This window comes from Lissotriton helveticus, chromosome 4_1 (genome assembly GCF_964261635.1).
Source record: "Lissotriton helveticus chromosome 4_1, aLisHel1.1, whole genome shotgun sequence".
Lineage (NCBI taxonomy): Eukaryota > Metazoa > Chordata > Amphibia > Caudata > Salamandridae > Lissotriton > Lissotriton helveticus.
Genome location: NC_136063.1, coordinates 1,477,452,374 through 1,477,469,597, shown reverse-complemented (window position 1 = coordinate 1,477,469,597; position 17,224 = coordinate 1,477,452,374). Strand labels below are relative to the sequence as shown.

Sequence of the window (17,224 nt, the reverse complement as noted above, 5' to 3'; positions counted from 1 at the left end):
TTAGAGGTGCGTGTATTGGAATGCAATCTGGGGTGCTTAAGTCGCTGAGAAATGCTATGAGTAAACTGGAGGAGGAACTATTAACGATGGAACGACAGCAGGAACAATTTCCCACAGATGCTCGGCTAGCAGAGATACGGGAAAAAGTCACGGCCTATAACGATCTAGCTGACCAAGAGATTCATTTCTTGTCCAAGCGCTCCAAGGCGCGGTACTATAGTGAAGGGGGGCGAGCAGGCCGGGGGCTAGCAGATAGAATTAGAGAACCATGGGCGAAGTACTGTGGAATTCAGGAAATAGTGCATGAAGGTGACACTGTCACCAGTGCTGCGGGTATCCTAGACTGTTTTGCACAGTATTATGAACAGATGTATAGTTACAGGGACACAGCTGGTGAGGAGGAACTGGAACAATACCTAGACGACATTGCTCTAGTTTGGCTGACCAAGGGGCAGCAAGATTTTTTAATGCATCACATCACGAAAGAGGAATTTCTGGATGCAATTAAGGTTCTGCCTAATGGCAAAGCGGCCGGCACAGACGGACTGCCATCAGAATTTTATAAAGAATACGCGGATTTGTTGTTGCCGCGACTGGCTGCGGTCCTGGAGGACTCGTTAGAACGGGGACAGCTACCGACCACTATGAGGGAGGCACTATTGGTGGCGCTGCCAAAACCGGGCAAACCTTCTAATCTGTGCGAATCATACAGACCCTTGTCTCTAATCAACACAGACGTCAAGATCATAGCCAAGGTGCTGGCGACTCGCATGAGACTTATTCTACCGGTGATGGTCTTACCCGACCAGTCGGGATTTGTTCCTCTCCGCTCTACTGCTCACAATCTGAGAGCTCTGTTTGCGATCCTGCACCTTCTCAAACCGGAACTCCCTGCGGTGGCGGCACTGCTGGATGCAGCCAAAGCATTTGAATCTGTGGCCTGGAGATATATGCTGGCGGTGCTGCACCGGATGGGTGTGCCCTATTTTTTCACATCCTTAATAACTTTGTTGTATACAAAGCCAATGGCGCGGGTGAGGATTAACGGTCATGTGTCTGCAGCGTTCAGTATCCGGAGGGGCACTCGACAGGGATGTCCTCTCTCGCCCCTGCTTTTTGCCCTTATGCTGGAACCACTGGCCTGCATTTTGCGACAGAAGTATGCCGACACGGCGTTGAGGTTCCCGCTGAGGTCATTTGCCATCTCCATGTATGCGGATGACATGGTGCTGTATATTAGAGATCCGGCTCAGCATCTGGAGAGAGTATTGAGGGAATTCATAAGGTTTTAGCGGTTTTCTGGCCTCTCGATAAATTGGAACAAATCGATATTGCTGCCCCTCACTGACGCCACTATGCCCTTCCCGCTGGAATTTCCATTGGAATGGGCGGTAGAACCGGTGCGATATCTGGGAATCTGGGTGCACAGGGATAGTGCTGAAGTCATCCGAGCCAATTACGGAGTGGCGATTTCGAAATTGGAAGATCAGGTGCAAAAATGGATCAGGCTGCCGCTCTCGTTTGCGGACAGGGTATCCATCATCAAAATGGTGGTGCTACCTAAATTTCTGTATTATTTTGTCAATGTGCCCATTAGTTTGACTACACATTTTTTTTCACAACTGCAATCGTTGCTCATCACGCTGGCCTGGGCTGGTAAGAAGGCGCGGGTAAGATGGGATGTTCTAACTAAGCCGTACGAACTTGGGGGTTTTGCAGTACCGGATATGAAGCTGTACTATCTCTGTGCGCAGGCTCACTTTGCTTCTTATTGGATGTCAGCACCACCATATACACCGCACGTAGCGCTTGAAGCTAGTGCAGTCACTCCACGCCCACTGAAAGCCATGATAGTGAATCGGCACTCTGTGTTTGAGAGGGGGAGGTGGACACGGTACGTAGCACACATTGTGCTTGGCAGGAATTGGGCAGGAGGTCGGACAGATTGCCGTTGTACGCCCTGGATATGCCGCTACTATATCACGACGAGATTTCGATCTCTAGCGAAATTGGTGCACTCCAGCTTTTTCATGGTGCTGGCATAAATAACATTGGGCATGTGTTTCATAATGCCAAGTTCTTTCCGTTACAAACTCTCTTGGATAAAACGAATAATCCCACTATGGCCACGTTCATGTACGTCAGACTGCGCGCTGCACTGCGGGACTTGTACCCCTCCTTCCCGGACGAACCCCGAGTGCTGGGTGCATTGCAGTTGCTGTATACCACAACGGGTCGCGTGAAATTAATCTCGCGCTTATATAGGGCCTCGCAGGAAGATGAGGGCGGGGGAGGAAGTTTGGCGAAAGCAAGATGGGACGCATGTTTGCCAGATCCGCTGACGGATGAGGAATGGATTGAATGCTGTTCTGGGACTGGTGGGTTTGCCGCCAATGGGAATTTTCGCCTCATGCACTATAAATATTTACAGCAATGGTATTACACACCAGCACAACTGTTAAGATATGGATTGCGGGACAACTCTAGATGCGTGAGATGTGGCGCAGATAATGCTGATTTCATACACTTGGCGTGGGGCTGTGCTAAGGTGTACGAGTTCTGGATTGCGGTGACGAAGATACTGACTGAGATGACCTCCGTGGAAGTGACTGCGGAGCCACGGTTGTGCTTGTTGGGTGTTGCTTCTGGTGTGCCTGTTGGAGCTAGGCGGCTGATAGTGTTGGCTTTGCAGGTAGCCAAGCGTAGAGTGGCGGTGACATGGGGTGGGAGGCAGGCGCCTGCTATTAGGCTGTGGTTGCATGACATGGCGTATTGTCGTGATCAATTGACCTGCTACTATGAGGAGTTGCCAGAAATTTCTCGGCCTAGAGATGTGTGGGGTCCATACACAATGTACATGTTATCCAGGACGGCGGTGGAGGAGGACGGGGCTGGTGGGGGGGATGGCTTCGAATGAAGGTGAGCGACAAGAGAATGGTTTACCCTCGCAAGGGACGTTAATGGTACAACGCGGACAGTTCATTGCTCCTGCATCTTACGGTGGGGTAATGTGATGAACCTTTTGAGTTGTTCTAAGTACCTCACTGGCAGCACACTTAAATACGGTATTTGATGGAGATTGATCTGAAACCTGGGATGTTTGATGGGGGGGTTGTTCTGTGGTTAAGTACTGTTGAGTTGCTTATAAACCAAGACTGCTTGATAATTGAGTCATAATACCTTCTGTATTATCACCTATTACTATTTGCAAACGTACTGTATACAGAAAAGATATATCCTATAGGTGTTGGGAGACAGATGTTATTGGCGGCCGGCCCATGCTTGGGTTGTAGGCCTATGGCTGTGTTCTTGTACATTGACAAATAAAAGTCTTTACTCAAAAAAAAAAAAAAGTTTGAGCTCAGGACTACTCTGGTCGAGCACAGCACCCATACTGAGTGCCCGACGAAAGGTGACCAGGGGTTTATCAGGAAGCATACTACCTAGTACACTGTCAGTTAGTATAGTGGGCCAGTGGTGGTTGATTATTTGCCTTATCCTGTTTTGTTGGCTACTGTAATCAGTGATAAATCTGGGACATTCTTGTTTGGTGATATCTGATGTCTCATCAGGCAATTCGGTATTCTCAGAAGCTTGACTTAGTAGACTGGCTCGTGTTCTGCCCTGGGATTTCACTAGCGCTTGGTTAAACATTTTTTCTGTGTACCCTCGGGCTTTCATGCGGCTGCGCAGGTCATTAACACATATCTCAAAGTCAGTAGCAGCACTACATATTCTTTTCAACCTGGGGATTTCTCCATAGGGAATACTTTGGATCGTGTGCCTGGGGTGTAAACTAGAGGCATGGAGGGTAGTGTTACCCGCTGTGCTTTTGCGATGGAGAGTTCTCTGCACCCTGCTATGATCGTCAATATAAACAGTGACATCCAAAAATTCCGCTTGTTTAGTGCTCATTCTAGAAGTAAATCTAAGGTTAAATGGATTGTCATTGATTGCATCAACAAAAGCACAGGCTTCTGTTTCATCACCTTGCCAAACTATAAAAATATCATCGATATAGCGAAGGTATCGAATAATTTTTTCTTGCACCCACACTCGATGCGTAACGTTGAGGACCCGTTCCTCCCACCAGCCAACGTGCAAGCACGCATAGCTGGGGGAGAAGCAGGCCCCCATCGCCACGCCCCTCAGTTGCCTCCAAATTTCTTTGCCAAATAAAAAGTAGTTATTATATAGACACCATTCAATCAGGCCCAGAATCACTTTGTTGTGCTCATAAAAGTCATATATATATATATATATATATATATATACACACACACAATGTATTTGTTGGGGGAGACCCCCCACACCACCGAACCTACCTTAAATGCATGGTAAAATGGTAAAAGCATACGTTGTAAAAGCATAAGCGCTCAAAAACCAGGTGTGGTAAAAAAATGCGTGGAAAAGGTACAGCGAAGTAAAACCCTCGTTGTAAAGGCTGTGTCCTATTGACAACTAGCATGAACGTAGAGGAGCTACAGCAACAGCACCTACTGACGAGAAAAGGGGAGTACAATGGCAGGGTGCAAAGTAATAAAAGGCAGACTGGATATAACCGTGGAAGGTGTTTCAGTAGTTAAGCACATTGTCACTAGCTGAATGCTATCATTTTGTCACAGTGACCAATATCCCTTCCAACAAAATATAAATCCTGTAGGATATAATGGGATTTATATTTCGGCGGACAGGATATTCATCACTGTTAGTGATGGAGTAACCTGTCCTCCAAGATCTAAATTAGGCCCTTAGTTTTCAGTTTCCGGGATTTGTAGTTTGGTTTTTCCCATTATAAATGCTGGACTAAAAGTATTGCAGTACTAAAGGGAAAAACATACTGGATGAGCTCTTCATGCCTAACATAGTACAACTCTAGGCAAAAAGAATATGTAGCTAGATTAATGGGGAGTAAGTGCATGATGCTATTTAATAACACCAAGGAGAAGCATAGCAAAATGTGTCTGGTAAGAGGGATGTTGGGGGATACACAGGCATAGCTGCCAATAGATCCATGTTCTGTTGATAATTGCAATCAGTCCTGATTTTTTAGCCTGCAGTATTTTGCATGATTTGAATTTTAATCTTAAACATCTGCTTGTAACACTAACACAAAACCTACAAGTTCAGAAATGCAAAATGAGTGTGTGAGCCTAAGAACCAGGAACGGCATGATGTGGCATACATAATATGTGTCCACCTGACAGTTATACCCTTAAACCTGTAAAGGGAATTGTTTGTATTTCCTACACATGGAAAGAAACAGAAAACATTAGGGGCCAGATGTAGGTAATTCTATTTTACCACTTCTTAAATACCGAATTTTACCGATTCGGTATTTAAGAAGTGGTAAAATAGAGGGGGGGATGTAGGTATTTCAGAATCGGTAAATACCGAATCGTTAAGATTCGGTATTTACCGATTCTGTAAATCCCGATTCGGTAATGCCCATTGTTTCCTATGGGCCTTGAAGCCCATAGGAATCAATGGGCAATACCGAATCGGTATTTACCGATTCGGTAAATACCGATTCCAGCAAGGGTGCAGGGGGTGTCACTTTGACACCCTCTAGCACCCCAAATACAGGCATGTGTGCCATGTGGCACACAGACATGCCCTAAGGGCATGTCTGTCTGTCACATGGCATAGGTGTGCATGCACACATGTGCATGCACACCTGGATTCGGTATTTTACCACCCAATTGGATTGGGTGGTAAAATACCGAATCTGTAAGGCCTTAGGGACTCTGAAGAGTCCCACCTACATCTGGCCGTTACCGAATCGTTAAAAATACCGATTCTGTATTTTACCGATTCGGTACATTTACCGAATCGGTAAATATACCGAATCGGTAAAATAGGCCCCCTACATCACAAATACCCATTTACCGGTCGGTAACGGCCGAAATCGGCCGTTACCGGTCGGTAAATGGCCTCCTACATCTGGCCCTTAGAGGCTTCAGTTTCTTCAAACATAATGCATAGACTACTGGATGATGAAAGTAGTGAGGATAGGAACAGCACATGGGCTGCCCATGCAACTTGGTCCAGTGACATCCAGCTCATCCTCTCTCTTTCTGACTCAACCAGCACCGGCAAAGCAAACTTCGCCGACTGCATTAAAAATCTTCTCTGCTTGGATGAAAAACAACTGTCTCCAGCTCAACACAGACAAAACTGAAGTCCTAATCTTTGGCAACAACCATTACCCCAGGACGTCTCTTGGTTGCTCTCCAAACTTGGTCCTCCCCTCCCCTGCTGACCATGGCATGAATCTCTGGTCCTAGACACCAACCTCTCCATGAGTAAAAAGATCAACGCTGTCTCCTCGTCATGTTTCCACATCCTGCAAATGTTACGCATGTTTTTCAAGTGGATCCCACTGAACACCAGACAACGGTCACCCAGGCTCTTATAACAAGTAGACTTGATTATGAAAATACCCTCTATATCAGAATCCCAGCCCTTGTCCTACGCTGACTCCAAGCCACCCAGATCGCCACCACCAGACTCATCCTGAACATCCCACAAAATAAACACATCTCTCCACACCTCAACAATCTCCACTGGCTCCCAGTCCAGATGTAAGTTCAAGCTACTTACCAATTCCTACACAATCATAACACCAGTCCAGCTTACCTCAACCACCGCCTCAACTTCTACCAGCCCTACAGACACTTTTGATCAGCGTCCCAGGCAAGAGCACACCTCGCTTGCTTCAAGAAGACCAGAAGCGGTAGACACTTCTTCTCATACCTCACAGCCAAGACCTTAAATGACCTCCTGAAACACCTTAGAACCTCCCCTTCCCTCATGGAGTTCCAAAGGAACCTCAAGACATAGCTCTTCCAGATGAAACAGGTATGATCTCTTCCTCTCTTCTCAGGCCTACCCTACTCAGTGCTTGGATACCCTTACGAGTGATTAGCCACACTCTACAAATTCACATAACATAACAGATATATAAGTCTCTATCAGATGAACAAGTTATTTACCTAAGTCTTAAGGTCACTTCCATGTACCTTCTTGGACATCCTGGTACTGAGCCAGAGGTCAGTCACTGTTGCAAGCTCCCTGGGGAAGTGAGCTTGCTGTCAACCAGGTGCTGGCATAGCTCCAAAAACATGTACTGAGCATGTGCTTTCTCAAAACAAGATTGTGCTACCCAGTAAAAGCATTCACTTTGCTGCCTCACACCCAACCACTCTGTACCTTACTGCAATAATCAAGTAAATCCAACCAATACTGGTTTGGCAGTTTATGACTGTCCTTAAATCGCATGCAGTATTTCTCTTGGGTAAATCCAAACTTGGCGACAAGGATAGATTTCATGGGGGAATACTTCATCTGGTCTCCGATCTTTGGTGTGAGCAGGGTAGCCCTCCCCACTGTAGGCATATGGGTCCAGAGACTTGCCTCCCAATACTCCTCTTGAGACCCTGTACATCCTTAGAGTTACCTCATAGGCTGATAATCAATTGTTGATGTCATCTCCCACCACATAGCTAGGCACCAAGTCTTTAGGAATGATGACCTTTTTTTTATCTCCATTGGACACTGTGATATTGCTGCCACCCTTAGGGCTGGAATCCGTTTGCTATGCTTTGAGTTCCAGGTCTCTGAGGCTCCTTTCATGAGCCAGTTGCTCCAAAGTAAGTTTATTTTCCGTGGCCTGTTTCTTTTTAGGAAAGCTCTCTCAGCCTCAGCTTTGGCCTATCTCTCCTCTGTTTCCAATTTTAATTTGGCAAGTGGCAGCTTGAGCTCCCTTTCAGATTTTGCTATCCTTCAGCTTCTCAGGGGAAAGATCACTGGAAGGCACACTGCTCTTTTCACTTACAATGGGCACCACTCCTGAGGTTGAATTGTCCTCCACCTCTGAGTGCTGCAGCTCAAGACTTGTGGGCAGGTCCTCCTCTTGCTCTTTTGCTGCTAGTGATTGATGAACTTCAGTCCAGGCCCTCAGAGTCTTCTGGGGCTCCAGCTTGCTGGTTTTCCTCTTAGCTGGAACCCCCTCTCCTTACAAGACTCTCTGAGCTCAACCACAGTGTAGTTATTCAGGTTGGCAAGATGAAACTCCACCCTTGCTGGTATAGCCACAGGCACAGGCAATAGGTAGAATGAGGGTGAATTTGGATAAAAGAAAAGAACAACTCAAGAAGAATTTAAAAGAAACTTGAAATGGTATCAACTTATTTATCTGGGATTTTAGTGTTACACCAAGTTACTGTATGACAATGCACAGACACAAGTACTGAATCCCACCACTGAACATCAATGTAGAAAGTTGGGTTACTGGTTAAGAAGGGGTGAACCCCTACTCAAGCAGCACCCACAATGCCTGTTAGGGTGAAACACAAGCAAACCTCAAATTAACATGTGCTGAACCCTCTACTCAAAGTGTAAAGAATTTATGCAGCACTCAAACAGTAATACAATGAAAATACAACACAAGAAAAAAATCACACACCAGTTTAGAAACATAGAGTGAAAGTTTATAAATTAGTTGACACCAAACAACAAAAATCCAATCAGTAACACCGGATATATGCACATTTAAAAGTTTAGGTAAAAATAGTGCTTATAAGCACAAAGTGGCAACTATGGTCATCTGGTCACACTGGACAGGGATAAAGTTCCATGCTCAGGCAGACCGTGATGGAGCGCAGGCCGGATACTGGGACCATGTTAGCCCCTCTGAGAAAGGTACTTTAAATCATGGTTGTGGTGCATTGATCCGCACAGCAGCCGTCCTGAGGTGCAATGATGCATCCACATTAAAGATGCTTCACACATCAGTGGCTGGAATGAGCTGCAAGGGCTGTGATATGGCTGTGTTGCACTGCATCGGTTCCAATGAGAGGCTACGAGGTCCGCATCAAGTATGCATCACAAAGTGGCGGGCTTGTGTCTTGGCTGCATCGGTTCAAATAAGGTGCTGTGAAGAGCTGTGTTGAGTTTGCGTTGCACTGCATCGGCTTCAGAACCAGTAGAGTCGACAACTGGGTTGGAAAATTGTATTTATTTATTTATTTATTGTACTTGTATTGCGCAACAGCTACCCAAAGAGGGTTTCCCGTGCATCTAGCCGCTTCTGTACAGATAAAAGTGTCTTTATTTATCAAACAGGCAGGTTTTTAGCAACCTGCGAAAGTTGGAGTAATTTGGCTCGTTTCTCAGTGCAATGGGGAGGGAGTTCCAATGGTAAGGACCCAGGTAGGCAAAGGATTTTCCTCCAGTGCGAACACGCTTAAATTTAGGGATCACAAAGCACCTTCAGCCCCACTTCCAAGGGTCCAGGACTGGAGGGGCCCCACCTGGGGGGATTAGGACTCACAGCAGGGAAAGTGCAGGGGTCAAGATGGATGGAGCCTTTCCTGTCCCTGAGCTTCTGATTGGGAGTCAAGCAAAGTAACCCTGGGAGTCACTCTGGTGAACCTGGGTACAAGATGCAGATCCAGTCCTTCTCATGAGGCAGCAGGGCAGCAGAGTAGCCAGAGCTGGGAATTCCTTGCAGCAGAGCAGCACAGCCATATCTTCTTCCGAGTCTTCCACAGGTCCAGAAGTGTACTGAAGAGTGGATCTGAAGCTCTCTTTTTTGCACCTGGTGCCCACTTTGAAGTGGAGAAACCCCTTCTACTTACAGAAGTGTTTGGTGTCTTATTTCATATGCTACAAACATGTGTCAAGACCAATAACCAACTACATCACTTACAAGCTGGTTTTAGGATCAGTAAAAGTAGTGAGCTGGCGATCCTCTCTGCCCTCAATGACGTACAGTTTCTCGTGGACTGCCACCCTTTCCCTGTTGGACCTGCCAGCTGCATTTGGCCCAATTGACCATGCTATAGTGGTACAGAGGCTAAAGAAACTGAGATGCAATTCTTTGAGTTTTCATTGGTTTTGCTCATTCCTTGTGGGATGAACAAAAGGCCTGTTCATGCCACCTTTTACAGTGGAACCTAGAGTCTCCACATGCGGGATCCTCGAGGAGTCCATTCTGTCACTGCTCTTGTTTAATATTCACAAGATACACTTGGCAGAGTTGCTTGGAAAACATGGGTACTATTTTACCTGTGTGCAAATGACACACAACTTATATTTAATCTGCACCACAGAAACTAATCTACCCTGACAGCTCTATTCCACCATCCAAATTAGCATACATTATAGCAGGGATTCAGCGCTGGATGTCTATCAACGTCCCAAAATAGAACGCAGCTAAAACTGAAATGGTGATCACTGACAATAACAATACCAAACTAGATCCCTCGGTCTAGCAGGGATTCATGGGTCATTGCCCCCTCCCCACCAGGACTGTACGCAACCTGGTTTTCAATCTGGATACAAAGCTATCGCTAGAACATCAGCTAATGCAAATGGCCAGCACCTCTTTCTGGCATACAAATCTGGTTAAGCAAACACTCCTATTTGTGCTGGTAATCCAAGCATTAGTCTTGTCACAACTCAACTTCTCTAAAGTCATTTATTTGGGAATATCAGATAAGGCGCTTAATTGGCTCAGCGGCGACCTTAGGCATGTGCAAGCTGTGCACCTGCACAGGGCCACCAAACCCCAGGGGCCACCACACCAATATATATCCTTAATATATTAATCCTCCGAGGATGGATACATATTTGCGTGGCAGCCCCTGGCAGGGATTTGGCGGCCTCCGGCTCTGTTCCACTTCCAAACACCCTGACCCCCCCCCCTCTTCACTGGCCTCTGCGCCTGCGTTCCTCCGGGGGCCCCCTACCTTTGCTCCCTGCCCAGGGCCGCCATGAGCCTAGAGCCGCACCTGATTGGCTACAGAACACAGTTGTCTCGTTCGTTTCAGGCAGCCCAAGGTTCCAGCCCATTTTCACCGATCGTGAGCCACCTGCATTGGCTGCTGGCAAGGAAGAGCGCTTTAGTTAAGGCCATGTTGATAATCGAATCCTCCCTGGCGCAGCTCTGCAGTTCAAAAAGACAGGCCGAGCAGATCCTGCGATCAAGAGGGCTTTGGAAACTTGCATCCCGGAGCCCACACCAGGACTTAAGGGACAGATCTTTATTTGTAATTGTCGCCATAGAATGGAATAAGCTCTGGAGGAAATTCGGATAATCTCCCAATTGCTCCCTTTTCAAAATGTTACAAATTAGTTATTTAAGCAATAGTATTCTGTGCCCCCACGCGATTCCAAAAGGGGGTGGTGATGGACGGAGCATCTGAATCAATCAAACACTCACACCCAGTCAAAAGATCTGGGTTTAATCCATCACCGTTCTTTAGCCCACTCTGCCACCCCAGTTCAGACATGGCTATATGCAAATCAGTCTGACCCTGTGCCTCATGGGAACAGTCCAGCCCGAACTGCCAAGCCATGTCTTCCCTGGACCGGAAACAAGCTTCCGTGGACCGGTTTCTGGCATTCCAGCCGTCTTCAGCCCGGCTTGCTTGAATCCAGTGGCAAAGTGAGCAAGGGACTCGCGTCTGAGCATACCCTGCAACACTTATGGCGGCCAAAAGCAGTACAAAAGGGGGTGGTGATGGACGGAGCATCTGAATCAATCAAACACTCACACCCAGTCAAAAGATCTGGGTTTAATCCATCACCGTTCTTTAGCCCACTCTGCCACCCGAGTTTAGACATGGCTATATGCAAATCAGTCTGACCCTGTGCCTCATGGGAACAGTCCAGCCCGATCTGCCAAGCCATGTCTTCCCTGGACCGGAAACAAGCTTCCGAGGACCGGTTTCTGGCATTCCAGCCATCTTCAGCCCGGCTTGCTTGAATCCAGTGGCAAAGTGAGCAAGGGACTCACGTCTGAGCATACCCTGCCACACTTATGGCGGCCAAAAGCAGTACAAAAGGGGGTGGTGATGGACGGAGCATCTGAATCAATCAAACACTCACACCCAGTCAAAAGATCTGGGTTTAATCCATCACCGTTCTTTAGCCCACTCTGCCACCCCAGTTCAGACATGGCTATATGCAAATCAGTCTGACCCTGTGCCTCATGGGAACAGTCCAGCCCGCGCGATTCCTGCAGTTTTTTCCACATGGTATGGCTATCTTATCTTTTGTATTTCTTTCTCTTGTCATTTTGTTATTTATTATTTGTTTTAGCGGTCAGAAGGTTCGCGTGTGTGCACTTCCAATATTACATGTAAAAAAATACAAATACATAATCTCCGTCCATGCAGTTATCCAATGTGGTCTCAGTGACTGGCAAATCCAGCCTTCAATTATATTGGTTTGTGCGTTATTTTAGATCAATTTTAATAAGATTCCAGTTTTGCCAGCCATTTTATTTCCTTTATACAAAATTCTGTGGGTAAAAAACATACAGAAATGATAACTGCATAATGGAAGTTTTGATTTGTCTGAGATTTAAAGCTAAGGGAGGTAATGTTAATTAAACAGCAATTTCATAAATCTGAGTATGTTTCATTCTACAGGATATGAGGTCAATGCATTCGGATTTATCTATGAGAGTTCCTCCATATGAAGCTGACTGCTTTAATTCCACATGTGTGCAGAGAGCTACTCAACTTCTTTCTAAAATTAACAATCTTCTATCGCTGACAGAGGGGATTCTTGTCTGCCAGGTAACATCATTTTTTTTTTGTTGATTTGCTACTAAATCATAATGGACTTTTTTAAGTACAGCTTGCATTTATTTCTCCATCTCAGCATTTTCTTTTATATTCAGAAACATTAAACAACTCCACTTTGGTACAGGATCATGGTACAAATATAATTTGAGAAACTATTATTTTATACATTTTATTTTATAAAGCATACATGCCTATCGAAAAGGCAGACTTTTCAGATTTTTTGATTAAATTAATAATCCTTTATAGATAATTATTGATGAGTAACAGTGAATTATAGGATGTTTAGTGCTCGTCCTATTAATCACGCAAGGGATAATAGGACGAGAGTATAGTAGGCAAAATAAGCCATCAAACCATCGGGCGGATTTCCAAGAGTGCATGTGCTCATGCACGAGCTTGCCATTTGCTTCCCAGCCGCATTGCATCAGGCAGTTCAGCCTCAGGCATTCACCCCAGCGCGCGCTAATTACATCTAATTAATCCCTGCTGTTTCACACTTCTTTCAGGGCCGCGAGGCCGTGCTTCACAGGGATCCGCTCCCCTGCCCCTAAAAGCTTCGTTCGGCGATGTTCTTGTTGATACCGGTGCAGGCATCTTAAGCCTCGATCCCTTTTCTTTGCTGCTTTTCGTAACTGTGTCTTATGTTTAGGACTTCTTCATATATACTACAACGTGGAGTCATCTCAATCATTTCCATACCCACTACCATTGTTCATCATGTGTAGTGCACCCTGGCCACCCGACTGTTTACAGTTATGTCCTTTACTCGACAGGGATTGTATTTAACACCCTGATCGTTCTCTTTACAGTCACTCGAGCAACAGAATCATTTACGCTTGTCTTGTGAGTTTTGTTACCCTGATGCTTTTCAAGCATGTACCCAGCACTTTTTTACGATCACGGTCTTGATTTAGCTAAGTTCACCATTACGTTTGGCACACCGCCGCACTTACCACAGAACTGATCACCCTTATGACTTCAAAAGACGGCAGGGTAATGCATGCACTTGATTTTCTACACCACAGACACATACTGTGTTTCATCACGTTTTCGGCACGATCTATGACCCCCTTTACGTTGTAACCACATTAACATCGAATCTTCTATGTCGTATCAACTGTCATTTAGGTAGTCACATGCATGGATATTTCAAGATAGCTGAAACACATAACGGCATACAAACTCGAGATTTTCACTCTTACTAACCCTGCTGTTACCAGTTCAGTGTCTTGTGCTGATACCTCGTTTCCTCTACTTCTACAGTGTACAGCCCATGATGAAAGGTAGTAGTGCCCGAAATGCAATGGGCATAAATAATTGCTTGTTTACATTCACCATGATTATGAAGGAATATTATGGAACTGATGAACAGTTCATGATTTATTTGGTGACCCGAGGATAAAATACATTATTAGCCATACAACAAGTTTTGAAAGACTTTTTCTTACGAATGGATGAACGAATTGAACATAATACAGAGTGCATGAGGGAGACGCTCTCCTGGTGCCAAGGAGAGTGCAAAATCGATTGGTAGTGGACTACACTCTCCCACTGAGCACTTTACAAGCCTGCCACATACACTTTCTTCTATACAGTGAATATCAGGAGCCTGCAAAGTGCACTTGGGCACAGAGCACACAACATGCTTGTTATTCAATGTAAGTGTCTATGTTTTTTTCAGAGCGATAATGTGCCCAGCGAGGCCCTGAGTAAATCCCTGTATTCCACTCTAAGGATAAACTAACTTCCGTTCCTCCTTTATTTTGTTTACTAATTAATATGTTTCATTTAATTCTTTACCAGCTTACATTAGGAATATATATTTGTTCAAACTCAGGGTTGAAGTAACCCTTTTCTCTCTTTTCATTAACATACACCACAGCAAGAACTGAAAGGGTTAACTCCTCCAGCTCCGTCCACGCTCCCGTGCTCACAGCTGGCTCTATTTAGTTTCCTCCCCGAGGCTGTCTCCTCCAGCTGTAATTGCCTTAATTAACTTCCCCCACACTGGCTCCTCCTCGCACTCAGCGCAGGCAGCCGTAGCAGCAGGAAACGCTCCGATCTCCGTTCCTGGGCCTTCATTCAGTGACCTGGGTTCATCCTAAAATATTAAGTAAATCTTCCGCCTCTGCTAAAAGTGTGGCTCCGAACACTTGGGCCCACCTGATCCTTTTTCACTTGCCTTTAATAGATTAATCGGCTCTGAGTTTCGAACCTGAACAATACAGCTGTTTTTCAAGATACTGGCATTTTAATTCAGCCTTCCCAGTAAGTGCCCCTTTACTCTACTCTGCCTGCGACTAGCTTTCTCACAGAGACCCCACACACCTGATTTTAATTGGTGCTTTTTCCTTCCTTCCCAGTCTCTATCTCGAACTAATGTGAAGTCTACTGTAGCGCTCCATAGGCTCTTTTCATACCGCAAAAGCACCTGAGTATGTCTCAGATCTGGTAGTCTCATTGTTATGTGCTGTCCTCCCGCTTCTCTCGTAAATTCCCATCCATCCATCCCCCCACTCCATCCATCCATCCATCCCACTCCATCCATCCCACTCCATCCATCCATCCCCCCACTCCATCCATCCATCCATCCATCCATCCCACTCCATCCATCCATCCCACTCCATCCATCCATCCATCCATCCCACTCCATCCATCCATCCCCCCACCCATCCATCCATCCATCCGTCCCACTCCAGCCATCCATCCATCCCACTCCATCCATCCCACTCCATCCATTCCCCACTCCATCCATCCATCCCCCACTCCATCCACCCATCCATCCCACTCCATCCATCCATCCACCCCACTCCATCCATCCCACTCCATCCATCCATCCATCCAACCCCCCACTCCATCCATCCATCCACCCCCCCCCACTCCATCCATCCATCCATCCCCCCACTCCATCCATCCAACCCCCCACTCCATCCATCCATCCCCCCACCCTATCCATCCATCCCCTCACTCCATCCATCTATCTATCCCCCACTCCATCCATCCATCCCCCCACTCCATCCATCCATCCCCCCATTCCATCCATCCCACTCCATCCATCCATCCATCCCCCCACTCCATCCACCCATCCCCCCACTCCATCCATCCATCCCCCCACTCCATCCATCCATCCATCTCATTCCACCCATCCCCCCACTCCATCCATCCATCCATCCAACCCCCCCACTCCATCCATCCATCCACCCCCACTCCATCCATCCATCTATCCCCCTACTCCATCCATCCATCCCCCACTCCATCCAACCATCCATCCATCCCCCCACTCTATCCATCCATCCCCCCACTCCATCCATCTATCCATCCCCCACTCCATCCATCCATCCCCCCACTCCATCCATCCATCCCCCCCACTCCATCCATCCATCCCACTCCATCCATCCACCCATCCCCCCACTCCATCCATCCATTCTCCCACTCCATCCATCCATCCATGCATCCCCCCACTCCATCCATCCATCCCCCCAGTCCATCCATCCATCCATCCATCCCCCCACTCCATCCATCCATCCATCCCCCCACTCCATCCATCCATCCCACTCCACCCATCCATCCCCCCACTCCATCCCACTCCATCCATCCATCCCCCCACTCCCTCCATCCCCCCACTCCATCCATCCATCCATCCCACTCCATCCATCCATCCCACTCCATCCATCCCCCCACTCCATCCATCTCCTCCATCCATCCATCCCCCCACTCCATCCATCCATCCCACTCCATCTATCCATCCCCCCACTCCATCCATCCATCCCCCCACTCCATCCATCCACCCATCCATCCCACTCCATCCACCCATCCCACTCCATCCATCCATCCCCCCACTCCATCCATCCATCCATCCCCTCCATCCATCCCCTCCATCCCCCCACTCCATTCAACCATCCCACCACTCCAACCATCCATCCATCCATCCCCCCACTCCATCCATCCATCCATCCCCCACTCCATCCATCCATCCCACTCCATCCATCCATCCCCCCACTCCATCCATCCATCCCACTCCATCCATCCATCCGTCCTACTCCATCCATCCATCCCCCACTCCATCCATCCATCCATCCATCCATCCAACCACCCCACTCCATCCATCCATCCATCCCACTCCATCCATCCATCCATCCCCCACTCCATCCATCCATCCATCCCACTCCATCCATCCATCCCCCCACTCCATCCATCCATCCCCCCACTCCATCCATCCATCCCCCCACTCCATCCATCCATCCCCCCATTCCATCCATCCATCCCCGCACTCCATCCATCCATCCCCCCACTCCATCCATCCATCCATCCATTCACCCGACTCCATCCATCCCTCCCCCGCCCCACACTCCATCCCTCCCCCGCCCCACACTCCATCCCTACCCCGCCCCACACTCCATCCCTCCACCGCCCCACACTCCATCCCTCCCCCGGCCCACACTCCATCCCTCGCCCACACTCCATCCCTCGCCCACACTCTATCCCTGGCCCTCTTGCCCTGCCTCTATCTCTCACCCTGCCTCTATCTCTTGCCCTCCTTCTATCTATCTTTCGCCCTCCCTCTATCTATCTATCGCCCTCACTATCCATTGCATCACCACAGCATCACTCAGGGGCACCACAAC

At 47.4% G+C, this 17,224-nt stretch overlaps 1 protein-coding gene across 1 annotated transcript in view; it reads left to right on the top strand.

Annotated features, from left to right (window-relative positions):
• The window catches only part of CAGE1 (cancer antigen 1), a 1,568,844-nt gene that overhangs the window by 691,284 nt on the left and 860,336 nt on the right, over window positions 1-17,224 (top strand). The window contains exon 8 of the mRNA XM_078688067.1: window positions 12,441-12,590. Within this exon, the coding sequence (XP_078544193.1) occupies window positions 12,441-12,590 (150 nt within the window). The remainder of the gene's footprint in view (window positions 1-12,440; window positions 12,591-17,224) is intronic.